General features: G+C 39.7%; 1 protein-coding gene across 1 annotated transcript in view; it reads right to left on the minus strand.

Moving 5' to 3' along the window:
* Positions 1–8,513: 8,513 nt before the first annotated feature.
* The window catches only part of SPOCK1 (SPARC (osteonectin), cwcv and kazal like domains proteoglycan 1), a 1,053,799-nt gene continuing 1,045,718 nt past the window's right edge, over positions 8,514–16,594 (minus strand). Inside the window, exon 9 of the mRNA XM_078653334.1 lies at positions 8,514–12,517. Coding sequence (XP_078509460.1) covers positions 12,327–12,517 — 191 coding nt within the window. The 3' untranslated portion in view covers positions 8,514–12,326. The remainder of the gene's footprint in view (positions 12,518–16,594) is intronic.

Genomic DNA, 16,594 nt, shown 5'->3' on the forward strand with positions numbered 1-16,594 from the left:
GTTTTCCTTTTTCTGTTTCTCCGGGAATTGATATGGTCATTGACTGACAATCCTGAACCTGAGATAGTTCAGAAGAACAACTGGACTGCTGTCTGAAGAGAGAAGACGGAACATGCATGCCTTCAACCCAGGACCCCAGAAGTGCCTATGTGTCAGTTGGCTGACATCCTGTTTGAGTTAGAGAGACACAACAAGCTTCCAGAGGCCCTTCATGCTTTCCAGCTGATCAGGCTCAGCTAGACCTCCCTCTGTGGGAGTGTGTCCAGATCCCCAAATCTGTCCTCAAGATCCTGAACCCTTGCCTGGAGTCAGAGTGTGCTTCTCCCTGCTAACAGAAGGCTTCCCTGGATCGGGTGCAGAGCCCCTCATCGCAGCACCACCCAGCTTCTGATTGCCAGCTTCACCAGATTCGACTCAGAGCTATGCAGAGCCCCACCACTCTGCACAACTCCCTATGGTAAGCCTCACTGGATTCAGCTCAGTGCAAAACAGGACAAACCAGAGCCTGTATAGTCATGCTGTACCATCTTCTCATCAAAGTCAGAAGGTAACACTTCCAGTGGGAAAACCTGGGGGCATATTATCAACAACTAGCGATATTTATCGCTAAAGAAGCTTAGCAACATTTTTTTTATCGCCAAGCATCGCCGGATTTTATCGCAGAGATAACGTGCTATTAGCAACGTTTATCTACAATGCGATAAAATATCCGGCGATAGCGGCGAAATGCATGAATATCGCTGGAAAACCAGCGATATTCAGGCATTAACGCCAATAGGGTCTTAACATGAATATCCAACTCTCATTGGCTATACAGGTTAAGAACTAGTCTGAGCCGGTGTTCGTTTTCAGCGATATTCGCTCTTAGAGCAAATTTTTTTATCGCTACGCCTGCCTTGCTAATAAGCAATAGCGACGTTAGCGACTGCTTTCAGTCGCTAACTGGTTGGGTACGCCCACTTTGCATGTCATTAGCGATAAATATCGCTGACATGCAAAGTGGGCCCCAAACTGCTCGCTCTCACCTAAAAGCTGTCGCTAACTGATGTTAGCGACGCCTTGCTAATAGGGCAATGAAATTATCGCCGCTATGCGGCCGAAAACGGCCGCAAAAGCGGCGATAATTTCATTTCGCCTGCCTTGATAATATACCCCCTGGTTCTGTATCTAGCCCGAGCCTCGTGGTCAACCTGAATTTATGACGTTGATCCAGTCTGCTGCAACCAGATACCCGCAGTTGGCGCTTCTCGCCTTTTGGTACTCTTTTTACTTAAACATTTATAAACTCCTAACTTTGATTCTACTGACTGGATTCTCGTCATTTTGGTGTCACGTTAGTCATTAAAATATCTTCATTTTCTCGATATTTTCTTGCATTTTGTTTTCACATTACCACTGTTTGAGTGATGCATAAATACTTTGCATATTGCCTCTAAGTTAAGCCTGACTGTTTGTGTGTCAAGCTACCAGAGGATTAAGCACAGGCTTATAAAGTGACTTTGTGGTTCACCCTGAAAAGGTTTGTGAATATTATTTTAAGTGCGTTCTCCCTCCTTCAACCAATTATCCCATTTCTTACACACATTATGACTTAGTATATTTGCCAACTCCTCTTCCACGTCTTACATATCTATTTCGTTCATAGAATAGGGCGCGGGAAAACAAAGTGGTCAATAATATGAGCTTGCTGATGGCTCTAATTACATCACTCTTTCTTCAGAGAAGTTTGCATTTATTTAATAAGCTGCTTAGAGGTTCACAGACACTAATGTCAGAATACCAGTGGCACTCTGTGGTTTCTGCTCCTCTAATATTTTTTCTTACAAGGGGAGGGAGTGGCAGAAATGAAAAACATACATAGCATCCCTTCCTTGTACTTTAAGGGTGAGTATGGAAATATGCTTAAAGCCCTTCATATTTCTGTTATTATTCCCTTGTGGCCCCCTTGAGCAAAACTGTCCATACTTTCAGACCTGTAAATGAGTAATTGTTGAAGCAGTTTACTCCTATCTCCTTCTAAATAATCCATTGTGCCGAATGTTGAAAGGTTCCTTTTTCTTTCCATGGGAAGCAAATCTGGTGAGCAGATAATATATGACTTACATGCTGATCCAAAAAACTGAATTTATTATTGTAATGCATTCATTTTGACATAGGGACCTGCAGCCTGAGTTATAATCCCAGGCTCAGCCCATACCCAAAACTGTGTACTTATGGGTACATCACCTTATCTTTCTATACCTTAAACTGTAAGCATGTTTATTGTAAAATAATTTGGAATCATAAAGAAACAGTGTAGTATATTGTGCACTGCTGTTCAAATTACACATTGGCATTCTATCACTCCCTCATTTATTTATGATTTCTATTTTCTGGTTTTAACCACAACACATGCAAGCAGTCCTGCTATACACACAGTACTTCAGATTTGAGATGATTATTCTCACATGTCAAAGGATTGTTATATAAGTAACAGAAATACGGGGCAGATTTACAAGCCTCTTGCGCCACTTGTGCGTCACTTTTCCCGTGTTAAAAATGAAGCAAAAGTGGCGCAAGGGCCTTGTAAATCTGCCCCTTTGTTTTTACCAGATTTAACTATTTGTGTTAAATGATGCAAAGAAATACACTTAGGTTTTTAAAATGTGGTATGTTTTTGGCAAATAAAATAAGACGTATTAGGACAACTACAGCAGCTTTCCTTGCTGTAAATCTCTTTGACACTGACAGACTGTGAGCTGGGTTTCAGTCAGTCTATCCCCTTGCTGCCTCCATCCACGTTTCTGTTTTTTGATTCTCTGGATTTTTTTACTTTACTGGCAAAGCTTATTTTACAAAAGTACATTTGATTTTCTGAAAGCCATGAGAAGGGAGCTACTTTGGGCCAGCAAAAATAAAGACAGAGAATAGCAAGCAAATCGCAGACAACAAAATTTTATTGAGACAGACAAAATTTCAAATATTTGGACTACAACTGAGCATTTATAATGAACCCTGGAAGTTATCCACATGTTGACATTCTCTATGACTTTCAGTTTTAACACATCCATACTTGTATAATTGTACTACGTCAAACTTAATCTGTTTTTAGATTGGTCACTCATTACAAGAATACAGATTTTTTGGAGAAAAGGCAGCAACATTGTGAAAAATAGAAAAAGACCTTAAATTACCAATAGTTATTTCATATAGTTACACTGCAGTCTATTCATAAGGAAACTGTGGATAATACGTCTGTATCCAAAGCAAATAATGTAAAATACTAAGGGGCATATGTACAAGCCTCCAGTGCCACAGGAACGCCACTTATATCAATGTTCTTGTGGCAAAAGGGGCTTTGCCTTATTCACAAGGCAGCGTTAAGCCACTTAATGTGACTTAACACCCTTTCAGGCTATACTTAGTGTGAAAGGAATGGGCAGTGGATGTTGCGGTGTGCATTCCGCCACAACACCCATTGATTTTGACGCTGCCCCATATTTACAAGGGTGGCTTAAATATGCGGCAGCACCAAAATTAAGATGAGGAGAAATACTTTATATCTCTTTGTTTTTGCGGTTTCTATGTGCGCAGCATTGTGCAGCGCACATAGAAACAGCAAAAAGCCACGTATGATTGTTTATGTGCAGAAAGGTGTCTCTTCCTGCACATAAACAATCATTTTAAAAATGATGAGTCGAACCTTCTATGTGTGCTGCACAAGCAGCACACATAAAAGTTACAAATCACCACTTATGATTGTTTATATGCAGGAAGGGATACCATTATGCACATTAACAATCATTTCCCACAACGCAGGCACCTTTGCACTATGGTGCAAGGGTGCCTGCGTTGGTGCTAGGCAGCTACATTTAGCACAAGCGCAGGGAGAAACACAGGGCTGCACCGTATTGTTGTAAAATACGGTGCAGGCTTGCATTTATAAAGTGAGAGAGCGCGGCATTAACCATCTTGGCTTAATGCCGCACTCCGCCACTTTAGCTGTAAATATGCCTCTAAATATGATAGGTCTTACTTTCTATTCCAAGACACTTGGATATCATAAATTAAATGCAATTTAATGGAAAATGTGTAGCATTATACACCATCTAACAATTTAAATATCCTTCTGGCGAATTAGCCACAATTAAATCTATGAAAGATATATCTTGTTCTTCTAGAAAGCTAGAATTTCCATAACAATTTGCTGTCAAAGGTAATGCTCACAATGGTATTAGCAACAGCAGACAAAATAAATTGTGAGGGACAAATGTATGAACATGTTTAATGAGAATAAGCAATAAAAAAAATTGGAATGAAGTTAACTATATATCATAGTCTTGCATCTGATCCTCAACATGATTATTCATCTTGTTTGCACAACACCATATGTGGAGAGTGAAATTAAAGCACCGACCAGTGGATGTGTTTGTGTGTCTGTTTGACAAAGTTACTAAGATGTTGTGTGACATTTTGCAAAACTACTGATTTGCATAATAAATGTTAAAACAATCATTGTGGTCTTCTTAACTTAACAGTCAGGATATGCAGTGCATCACTTACCTCAAATCAAATGTGCTATTACTCTAAGGATGCAGCAATTACATATTCATAAAATATACTTGGCTAAATGTTGAATATCACAGGTTCTGATGTTTGTCAAATTTGACTAAACAAGCTTGGTAGCATACCTGTGTTTTGCTGATGAACTGTCATCATTATAAGTACTCTCAATTTATCAGTGTGAAAATATGCTTTCAGTCCAAGAAGTTTACATAAACAGAGATAACTATACATCTAACTGGTCATAAATGGTTCACTTTACGTTGGCATAATGAACCTTACAGTACTATCAGATACAAAAGAAATAACAATTAGAACCTATTTGCAGTTTTACTTATTTTGTTATGATCGCCCGTGCATTTCAACTGTTTGTGAAGTTCATTTACAAATTGTAGTCAGATTAGTTTGAAGGTGGACAACCTAAAAGTTTGTTTAATTGCGAAATGACACCAATAAACTGTTTCCCATCTAATTAATACGTTATCATCTATGAGAACTTGTAATAATGTATATGTCAGCTTTGTATGTATTAAACAACCCCACAGCCTGTATAGGAAGTAAGTCCCGAAAGGATTTGTATGGTACTTCATTTTCATACACAGTGAAATTAATCAAACATATTGATATGTTAACTTGGTCGTTTGTAAGCTTGCTAAATGGGAAACAACTATATGAGGTACGTTGCAACTTAGGAGCACATTTAGGGGCCGATTAGGATGGCGGACGGACTTGCGTCCGTCCGCCATCCCAGAGGTGAAGGGACCGTCCGCATGGGCTGCGGCGGTCCCTCCGTGCAAATTAGGATGTGACCGCCACCCTGGCGGTCACATCCTGGATATTTAACATTGCGGCGGGTGCTGCTTCAAGCAGCACCCGCCGCAATGTTAAAAGTGCATGTTTAACATTTACATGCACAAAGCGGCAGGCACCGTGCGGTGCCTGCCGCTTTGTGCATGTAAATGCTGGGGGGTACCATAGGTACTCCCAATGTGCACCCCCCACCCGCCTACACCCTGGGGGCCCGCAACGGGCCCCCAAAATCAAAAGTACACATGCTTTTCCGCGGCGGAAAAACCGCCGCGGGAAAGCATGTTTACAAATGTTTCCTAATTTGGCTGGCGGTGTCTGATAGACACTGCCAGCCAAATGAGAGCTATTCCGCCGCGGTTGTAATCCGACCGCGGCGGAAAAGCAGCGGACAGAAACCAAGACCCACCAGCCATCGTAATGCGGCGGTGGGTCTTTGGTGACTCCGCAGAGGATTTTCCGCCTCCTCCGGGCCGGAGGTGGCTTCCGCCGGCCCGGAGGAGGCGGAAAATCCTCCATCCTAACCGGCCCCGTAATGTGTATGTTGGCTATTTGTTAATTTACATATTGCCAGTCATAAACACTATATAAATGTAATGGCTCCATTTTCTAAAGAAACAATGCATTTGGTAGACAAGAGGAATACATGACCAATCAGAACCTTCCATGGTCTTCAAACACATGAACAAATTAATTATTCCTGGACAGTAGTGCTTAGGCTATACAATTAATTTTGAACACATCACTCACAGAGTGCATAATTGCAATTCCACATTAACACAGATATTAAATTACTGATGATTTATTTTTTAGAAGAAACACCTCATTGTCAAATGCAGTTTATCTCTGTGTTTGGCTTGACATGTTTAACAGCTCAAAGAAAATGTAAGTAAATATGCGTTCGTAACAGGCCGTATCTACCGGCATTTAAATCCTTTTCAAATTAAAATGACACACATATAAAACAGAAAGGAGTTTGGGATGGCTCTGGTTTGTGGGTTTGGGCAAGAAGAATTCAACTTTTAATGTTGTGCATAAATGCTCATGGATCTGACCACCTTCACTCTCCATTGGAAATTGATGTTTCCAGTTGAAATCCTATGTTGTAAATGCAAACATGACATTTATCAGGCCTAAAAATATTAACAAAATAAAGCTGTATCTTTAGAAATACTAATAAGTATATAGAAATAATTACAATTTATACATAGTCCGTGCTGGGAAACCATAAAACTATGAAGGTAAATGAAATGATAAAGAATGTCAAGAATAATCTTTCCTGTACTGTATTTTAGAAATTGTGCAGTACTTTTACCCTTTATTAGGTAATGCACACAAATAAGATAGTATTGCTTTGCTGTCTTCATTGAATTAATTCTGTTTTATAGCTTACTATTTTCTTAAGCGACAACAAGAAGCAAAATATTTTTTTAGTCTCTCAGCAGTTTCATATAAATAATGAACAGTTAATATAGTTCATTGATGTGTGTAAATTAACTGTTTTGCTTAATTAAAGATATTAAACTAGTTGAATTGCTGTGGTGACACCACTCTTGAAGCCTTAAAACGATCCACTAAATTGAGCTGGGCACCATCTTTGACCTTCATGGAAATCATGCTAGTTTCCGTGGACCATGGGGAATAGGAACTTTCCTAAATCTGTTGGGGGGAAACTTGTGGTACGTGCCCCAATTATACAAGGCAAAATAACTTGCTTCTTCAATCTATGGATGTAATAATGATGGTTCTGTCGGACAGAAATACCTAATGATTTGGTATTTCAGTATTATTTTTTGTGTACTTCGTCCCTAATCAGGATACAAAGATAGCAATATTTATATAAAGACAATTCAATACACTGACCACAAGATAAAAAAGGAAAGTGACATTTTTACTCAAACACTTTCGTATTTTGAATTTGAAACACAAATAACTACAGATGCTGTCCCTAAAACACACTTAAAACATAATTGACACATAAACTTTGTGCAAAAAATGTATACACAATTAAAACAACAAGTAAAATTGGTAATTAATATACTCATTGACCACGACAACTACATATACAATAATCTGATAGGTACAACAATTTGATCTTGGTTCCTAAGAGATTTAGAATAGTTGGTTCAAAAAAGAGAAGGGATTGCGTCGACGTTTCGACCCTGGGGAACGATGCGGTGATTTAACGCATCAAGGGCGGGTCTTCATCAGGACTGTAAACATGTAGGACAGCCTCTAGTGGACCTTGCTACACTTGGAGTCCTGGTCTCTTTCTGAAAAGTACTGCCGGTCAGCCGACTCAGGCAGCGTAGATGTTCCTCATACCTCTGTAATGATTATTTGTACAGGAGGCAGAGTGAGGAGATTATCCTCTGATTTGCTTTTAATTCACGCCGATCGTGTCTATATCCTTCCGATTGCTGTAGGGGACATCCCCTACAGCAATCGTGTCTATTTCCTTCCGATTGCTGTAGGGGATATCCCCTACAGCAATCGGAAGGATATAGACACGATCGGCGTGAATTAAAAGCAAATCAGAGGATAATCGCCTCACTCTGCCTCCTGTACAAATAATCATTACAGAGGTATGAGGAACATCTACGCTGCCTGAGTCGGCTGACCGGCAGTACTTTTCAGAAAGAGACCAGGACTCCAAGTGGAGCAAGGTCCACTAGAGGCTGTCCTACATGTTTACAGTCCTGATGAAGACCCGCCCTTGATGCGTTAAATAACCGCATCGTTCCCCAGGGTCGAAACGTCGACGCAATCCCTTCTCTTTTTTGAACCAACTATTCAAAATCTCTTAGGAACCAAGATCAAATTGTTGTACCTATCAGATTATTGTATATGTAGTTGTCGTGGTCAATGAGTATATGAATTAACAATTTTACTTGTTGTTTTAATTGTGTATCAATTTTTTGCACAAAGTTTATGTGTCAATTATGTTTTAAGTGTGTTTTAGGGACAGCATCTGTAGTTATTTGTGTTTCAAATTCAAAATACGAAAGTGTTTGAGTAAAAATTTCACTTTCCTTTTTTATCTTGTGGTCAGTGTATTGAATTGTCTTGATATAAATATTGCTGTCTTTGTATCCTGATTAGGGACGAAGTACACAAAAAATAATATTGAAATACCAAATCATTAGGTATTTCTGTCCGACAGAACCATCATTATTACATTTATTACCCGCCCAGGTTCTGAGGGTTATAGGGTTACCCCATTACACGTAATGGTCTTCAATCTATGGAACAGGGATTTGGAGCTATGCCAACCATCCCTCATCTCACCCAGGCTAAATAAAAAAAATATTGAAAAGGATTTGGGCTCCCATCATCAACTTCTGGTATTCAATCTACCAGGAGCTTTTGTTAACCTACATTAAAGATGAAATTAAGTTAGTCTCTTCAATCCTTTAAATCAAAGCATTGCCGAATTTCTATACAACCCTCACTAGCTTGTTTGTGAATTAAGGTTATTGAAAGCCTTTCTGATTTATTGATTGAAGTGTAATGCAGATATAATTGTGAAACTGGGTCTGATTCCCTGCAGAAAATAGTGTGTAGTTACAAAGAGTGGCTAACTGTTTTGTATTCTGTAGAATTGTGGAAAAGTAAGAAAACTTTCAGTAGGTCAAGTATAACATTAAAATGTTCTCAGAGAAAATATCTAGCACGAGTAAAGAATATCCACAAAAGAACAACAAAACCAAGCTTTGTTTTGGACTGTTCTGCAACAATTTTGCATAGTCTTATTGGCATTGTATTTCAGGACATAGTTATATTATGTCCTTGTGAGAGCCATCCATTCCACGTATTAACATTTTCATGAGATTCTAAGAAATAAATTTTTGATAATAATTTTGATCTCAATAGTTCTTTATATCTGTATATTTGCTTTATATATTTTTTGATCATCAGCTAGCCTCATCATTGCTATTGTGTTGAAGGGTTCCTAGTTGCAGTATAAAAGATGAGGGGGGAAATCGTGGCACACAGGATCTTCACAACTTAGGAAAGGGGCTATTGCATTGCCATCCAGCTGATGGTCATTTTGTTAATGCTACTGTACAAATACTATGGGAGGAAAATAATTGCTAAAGGGTATTAATTTCAACTTTGCAAAGTTGGGGCCATGTAATAAAGCTGGATTTTGACTTCTGACCCATATTTGTTATTGTAAACATTTTGAGATTTGTTTAAGATTGAGGTGTTGTCACCTACATTTTGTGCATAATATAATATTAACTTGCACATTTTTAGGGCTATTTCTTTGAAAAGAAATAACTATTGAATTGAATAGATGAACAGATCACATGAGCACATTTTTAGGGCTATTTCTTTGAAAAGAAATAACTATTGAATTGAATAGATGAACAGATCACATGAGCTTGAAAAAAAAGAATATATAACACATCTAAATAGGTGTACAACATGCATTTTTTAATGTAATGATGCAATGTTCGAAATTTACTTTTTCACCAAAGAATATTTTTGTTACAATGCAAAAACTAAGAAGATGGCTAGAGAATAACATGTATTAGTCACGGTTCTTATCAAACTTGTATGCCTAACTCTAGTGTTATGAAGTAATCTCCTTTTATGTTTGAAAACTGAATATCTGCAGTATAAAGAAACAATGCTGTCTTTTCTAGGAAATATTTTGTTTTTCCAGTATGGAGAATAGAACATTTCATTGGTCAGTTTGAAATTAAAAGTTTTGTCTTTTTAACCATGATGCCTGTTCTTTCAAAACTCGTCTTTTGGAGTGCAATGAGCACTATTGTACTTGTGGGCCATGAGAGAAATAGCTTAAACTTCAAATCCTCATTGTAGCGAGCTGCATTTTTAAGAGGCATGTCTGTGGTTATAAGAAAGAAAATGAGAAAATATAGCCAGTACATTATTGCACAACTACATACACAATGGTGTTTGGTAGTATAGTTATCATAGATTGAAAATGAAGATGTGATTTGAACAGATGAGCTTTGTGTATTCTTTTGTGCACTTTCTGAATCTTTACCAGCAGAAGTGATACCTCATTATCCACTACAGTGTATTCAGCAATTAATTCTAATATCAAGTCATGTTCCCAAATCCTCATTGACCACATAGTGTACAAGCCTACATGTAAAATGTTCTTTTAGGTCTTCTTTGAGTATGAGATCAGTGTGTAATGACCTTAACAATGAACTCATGGGATATGATGCCAAGCTGTACTAGCACAATTCTGATAGTAGTCACTAAATAGACAGGAATGCTAGCAACATTTAATAATTGTCAAATAAATGAACAAATATGTGTATTGACATGTCATGACAATTGTTGTCCGGTTTCCAGATGTTTTTGATCACATGGGAATAACTCCAGGGAGGAGAGCATGCATGTGGAATTCATTCAATTGCCGTATCACACTATGTACCACATAGTTAAAAGCTGGAACGTAGTAACATAAAATAATGTTTCTTTTGTTTTGGTTTTACATTGTATATGGTAACACTCAAAGACATTTTATCAACAATACATACAAACTTGAACATGCCTTAGAACATCTTGCCTTGTGTTTCGACAAATATTTTTGACTGTACATCATATGATGTCATAAATTGAGCAAATCAGCATACAATAGTTAAAAAAAGAATTTCTAGCATTAGTTTATCAATGAATTGTGCTACTGGATGGCAGCCATGTATCTGGTTGCAGAGCACAGTAACTTTGTTGAACTGGATAAATGTAAGCAAACACCCAAGTTTTGCATTGCAACTACAATTAAAACCGTAATGCAGTTAAACAAACATATTGTTTTAAAGTTTCAAAACAAACAGAAGAAGATAATATTGTGGAGGAGTAAGTATTTCAATAAAAATGGTTTCCGACAGATTCTTTTTATATAGATCACATATGTACACTATTTAAGAAGAGTAACAGCTTGCTGTTAATGATGGCTTTGTTGGTTAACCTGCATGGTATGTAATGAGATAATTACACATCGTCCTAGATGTAATCAAAAATGTGTACTTCAACCGACTAGGTAGCATTTCATATCAAATAATTAGGAAGATTTCGATAGTATTTTGTCAGTATATGCTCTCTTCCTTCGCACACAAGTGAAATATTGAGTTGGGCAAATATATTATGATATTTGTACTCTCAGAGATGCAATGATAATTCTGTCTTTAAGCTAGATCTCCTATGAACAACATGGGCCACCTACAGAACTCAGTCATCTTGTGCACATGCCAGAAAAACACGTTATGCTACTCGGCAGAGTCCTGATGCCCTCTTACAACTGCAGAATAGTACAAGTTTGCCAAAAAGTATAACCATCGGATCTGCCATTTTGTGGCACAGGATCAGGAATGCTTGTAGTAAAGAAAACCAGGGTCTCAACAAGAGAACAATGAGACAGTGTACCAACACTTATTCTTAGTTTTGGCAAATGGCACACTGCAGGGACACACACCAATTACATGCAGGTCACATGTGGAGATCTCACTTTAATACAGACAGTCAAAGTATACAGAAGAAAAGAAACATCACATTGTTAGTTCCATTAGTAGTGTTTCTTGGGCCATCACATTTTCACCATCAGAATTCTGTAAATTACTATATTTCCTTCGCAGTCATATACAAAGAATCTCATGCAAAGTCCTCTAAAAAAGAGCCAGCATGATCTAAGATCAACAGGAGTTCTGTAGTGACTTCATGTTTTTGTAACCGGGTCATATATATTGGGTGGTGTGAGGGAGTTAATTTGCTCATATTTGCAATACGGAGATAAGGAGGTTGGTCAATAAAGATTGAAAAGCAAAACCTTAAAATCACTAAAGACTCAATTAAAAATGACCTTTGAATTAAACATGAATAAATATATTGTATTGAAGATCAAATACTTTTGTGTCAGGTGTTTCTGGATGCACCTGTCACGTTATAACCTTGCAATCATTGTGTAAAATTTGAGAGTCCGCTTTCCTTTAGGACTACCATATGTAGCCAAATTCATCATCCTTATCATCATCTTCATCTTCGTCATCATCATTAGTCGCTCGGATATGAAGCTTCAGTTTTCTTTCCTTGACAGTCTTTACAGCCTCGTGTTCATCCTCGAGATCATCCAACAATATCACTGATCCACCACTGCCAAAATCCCCAGATGTTTCTTGTTCCTCTTCTGAAAAATACAAGAGAAATTCTAGTACCATTCCAGGGTGTTTCACCATACACAACAGACACAGGATGACATTGCAAGATAATAACTTGTGCACATTTAAGTGTCATTTGCTTGTGAAGTTAATTAAAATATTCTTCATTACCTCTTTACATTAACTTAACTTATGACTTCAGATGTTGTAAGTTCCTACAAAAATATTGGTCTATGAAGGGCTTCCTGAAAAGCTAGGTAGGCAATGAATTTTAGAAAATTAGTTGGGAATTTTCTCACATAGGGTAAGTCCAACTTTTTTTTAGATTCCCAAAGGGTTGCAGGAGTGATGCTGTGGAAGCTACGTCTGACTAAGTATTCCCAGAAGTACTGTTCTTATGATCAGAATTCCATTTTCACATTATAAAATGCATTGGGGTTATTTAGGTAGAGTAGAAGATCAAAGATAAACTACAACAAAATCATTCAGCATGAATGCTTGTAGCGTCTCCCAAAAGGCTCCATAGTACATAGGAGCAGAACACAGCTGTGGTGGACTGAAAATAGAACTCTAGGGGCCTCATTTATGAGAAGTGACGCATCGCTGCGTTAAAGCAGCGATGCATCACTTCTCAGTGCGCCATCCATGCGACATGATTGATGCGTCATATTTATAATATGACGCATCATGTCGCAAGGAGTTACAGATACGTCAGTATTTCTGACGTATCTGTATGACGCAAAATTGACGCATTGCTGGAGTGTGTCACAAAAGTGACGCAACTCCAGCAATGTGTCCTTTCACATGGGGCTTACGCCTGCTTTGAGGCAGGCGTAAGATATTGAAGCATTTGCTTCCTAGAAGTGACGCAGTGAAATCTCATAGATTTCACTGCGTCACTTCTACAACCCTTTCTTGCGTCAATACGCCCCCCTTGCATACATTATACCTGGCGCAGGTATAAATATGGCGCAACAAGGCGCATTTTTTATGCCACTGGTGCGTCACAAAAAGTGACTCACCAGTGGCGTAAAAGTGACGCACAGCCTCATAAATGAGGCCCCAGGTTTCTCTTATGCTTAGCAAGGTGATACAAGGATCAGACACTGGTCTTGGGAAGGTAAATGGGCAGTGGCTGCTCTGCATCACCCCACTGCTCAAAAGGAAAAATAAAATGATAATAATGTATCGTTATTATAATTTTATTTTCCCTATTACTGTCAGTGGTAGGGCGGGGATGGCCACAGCAGGGAAGGAGTCGTGTGCACTCCCTAAGTGCGCATGAACTGTTGGCCGGCCCTAGGGCCGACCAAACAGTTCATGCGCACTTTGCATGTTCCTACCAGACTGCATTACACAGCCTGGTGAGGAGCATGCATAGGTTCCCGTTCCACTATGAGCGCAGATCCAAAGCATTGCAGCATTGTGATTGGAACCTGTGTGCTCAGGTGCTTTCTGCTGCCGGCCGGGACAGGAAGATGAAGAGGACGAGGATGGAGAAAAGGCAGCGGCCAGCCGTTAAAGGTAAGTCCTTTTTTTATTACATTCCTCTCAAACCCCCCCTCCACCCCATCAACCCCGTCCGGTAGCAGCCACTACTGTTAATAGGATTTAAAGAGCTTACTTGGAACAGAAAAGCCTGTGACTTCGTGAAAATTCACCAGGTCAGAGGTGGCAAAGGTTTATTTAATGATGACATTACATTTCATGTCTGAAGAGTGGAAGGTAAATGAATGGAGTTAACAATGATAGCCAGAAAGGGGCAATATTCTGAGGACTTTGCTTAGCTATATAAGATGAGATTCACCTGTCACCTTAAATCATCTCCTGCACCGATGCTAACAAAGACAAAGGGCCCTATTCACAAAGGTAAATTCAGTCCTAAACGTAAGCAACATTTCCCAGTACATATCTGCATCCAATTTTACCACAGCTTTTGCGACTCTCAAATTTTATATGGAATGCAAGTTAGCCAAAGCCCTCCTTTACCCCATAGCTGCTGTGGCTTTTTCAATCCTGAGCACTTTTTTAATGTTTGGAACCCTTTGTGGCAAATCCTTCAAAACGTTTTCTTCCTACATGATATTTCCAGGACACATTTGCCTCACTTTTTTACCCTACATGCAGGGGATTCCATGTTAACCAAGAATTTATAGATTTCTCTGGAGCAGACCAAGAAATAGCCAAAAGTGTTTTTGCAAGAAAGCATAAGGTTTTCTTTTACAGATTTGTAAAAATAATATTTATATTTTAACCATAGTTTTTGCATTTTGTACAGTCATGGTGACTTTTTCATATTTTGATGGTTCCTACCTACTTGCAGTATGGGGGAAAGCAGGAGTGAAACCCATTTATGACCCTGGACAGCTATGAAATCTAGACAAAATTCCAAATTCAGCAAGGGGCCATTTGTGTAGATAGTCCTTGATTATCCCAAGGACAGTTATCCTTAGGTAGGCCCTAAGTGACCCTAAGGGCAGGGTGCTGTGTAACTAAAAGGCAGGACATGTGGTTGTAAGTTTTACTTGTCCTGTCTGTGACAAATGGCTTAATTCGTTTTTTAACTGCTGTGAGGCCTACTCTTTCTAGAGGCTAGAATTGGGGATTCCTTAAAATACCTTTTAAGCTGTAATTCCTGACCAGAATGGAGTAGTTACTTAGGGGGTCATTAGGATAGCGGGCCGATCGCCACTGCCCGTATGGCGGTGGCGATCCACCCGCTATGAATTTTCCCCCGCCATGGCGGGTGGGACCCCTTCGGACGGAAAGACCGTCCGCCGCAATGTTACAAATGCCGCATGCGCCCGCCAGTGTGGCGGGAGCATCCTAATTGTGGGTGCGGGACCACCTTCCTGGGGGTATGTCTGCCCACCCTACTAATGACCCCCTTAATGTTTAATATAACTGGAATGGTGTTGATAAATCCTCTTTAATGGTAAAGTTACCATTTTAGAAATGCCTCTTTTAGAAAGAGGACATTTCTCTGCTCTGAACTTTGCTCTATGTGTCTGCAGCCTATCTTCAATAGACCTCTGCCCTGGGTGGCAGCTACAGTTTGTGCATTCTCTAGACAGCACAAACACAGGAAGGGCTGGGTGTGACAGAGGACTCATCTGCATTAATCTGCATTCTAGTCTTCCTGGGCAGGAAGGGAGGGAGATAGCTCACACCTACACCTGAATAGGCTGTGTCCTGTCCTCACACAGAGGGCTGATTGCCCCCCACAGACAGCTTGGCAGAGAGGGCTGGGTTGAAAGGGATGCTTGTGCACTTCAGAGAACTGCTTTGAAGTCACTCTACAATCAAAGACACTTTTGGGTATAATTACCAGGGCTCTGACCCTATCAAATCAGTACACACCTGGACCTGGGAAGAACTCTGCTGGAGTACAGACTGCTGAGCTGTAAGTTTTGACACTTTGTTGTGACTGACTGTTCTGAGGAACACCTTCTCTGCTTGGCTGAGCTGCCCTGCTGCCTGCTGATCTCTGCCCATCTGAGAACAAGGACTGGACCCATCTCACTCGAACCCAGAGGGACTCCAAGGGCTTGCTGGCTTGCCTCCTGTTTTCTGAAGTATCTGGGACTCAAAAGACATTCTGCAATCCTGTTGGTGCTGCTGAAATCTGCCGTCTGTGAGCCCTACCCTTTCCTTAGCTCGCCCCCTCCAGTCCTGGGCCTCAGAAGTGGGTTCTGCAGCTTATTTCGTGAAAAATCAACGCATCTCCAACAGGACACCAGATCTAGAGCTTGCGCTGCTCGATGACGACTCTCTATGTGGCTCGATGGCAACACATTGCGTTCACTTTAATGGACCTCGGCGACGACACAATGAACCCAACTGTGTGGAAAAGACCACTGCATCAAGCCTTTGACGTTGACACTTTTCTCCATCCAAGGGACTTTTTCAGCAGACCATGCGTGAGTTCTGTAGCCAGCATGCTCTCCATTGCAGTCAGCCCGAACTTTTGAATTTGCCCTGGTCCCTCAAAACCTCAAGTAACCTTTTGACCGCTAGTGACTTCTAAGCACTATTTTTGGTCTATTCTTTAAAAATTCATATCTTGACTTCTACTTATTGGATTTTTGTTGTTTTGGTGTTTGTTT

Source organism: Lissotriton helveticus, chromosome 7 (genome assembly GCF_964261635.1).
Source record: "Lissotriton helveticus chromosome 7, aLisHel1.1, whole genome shotgun sequence".
Lineage (NCBI taxonomy): Eukaryota > Metazoa > Chordata > Amphibia > Caudata > Salamandridae > Lissotriton > Lissotriton helveticus.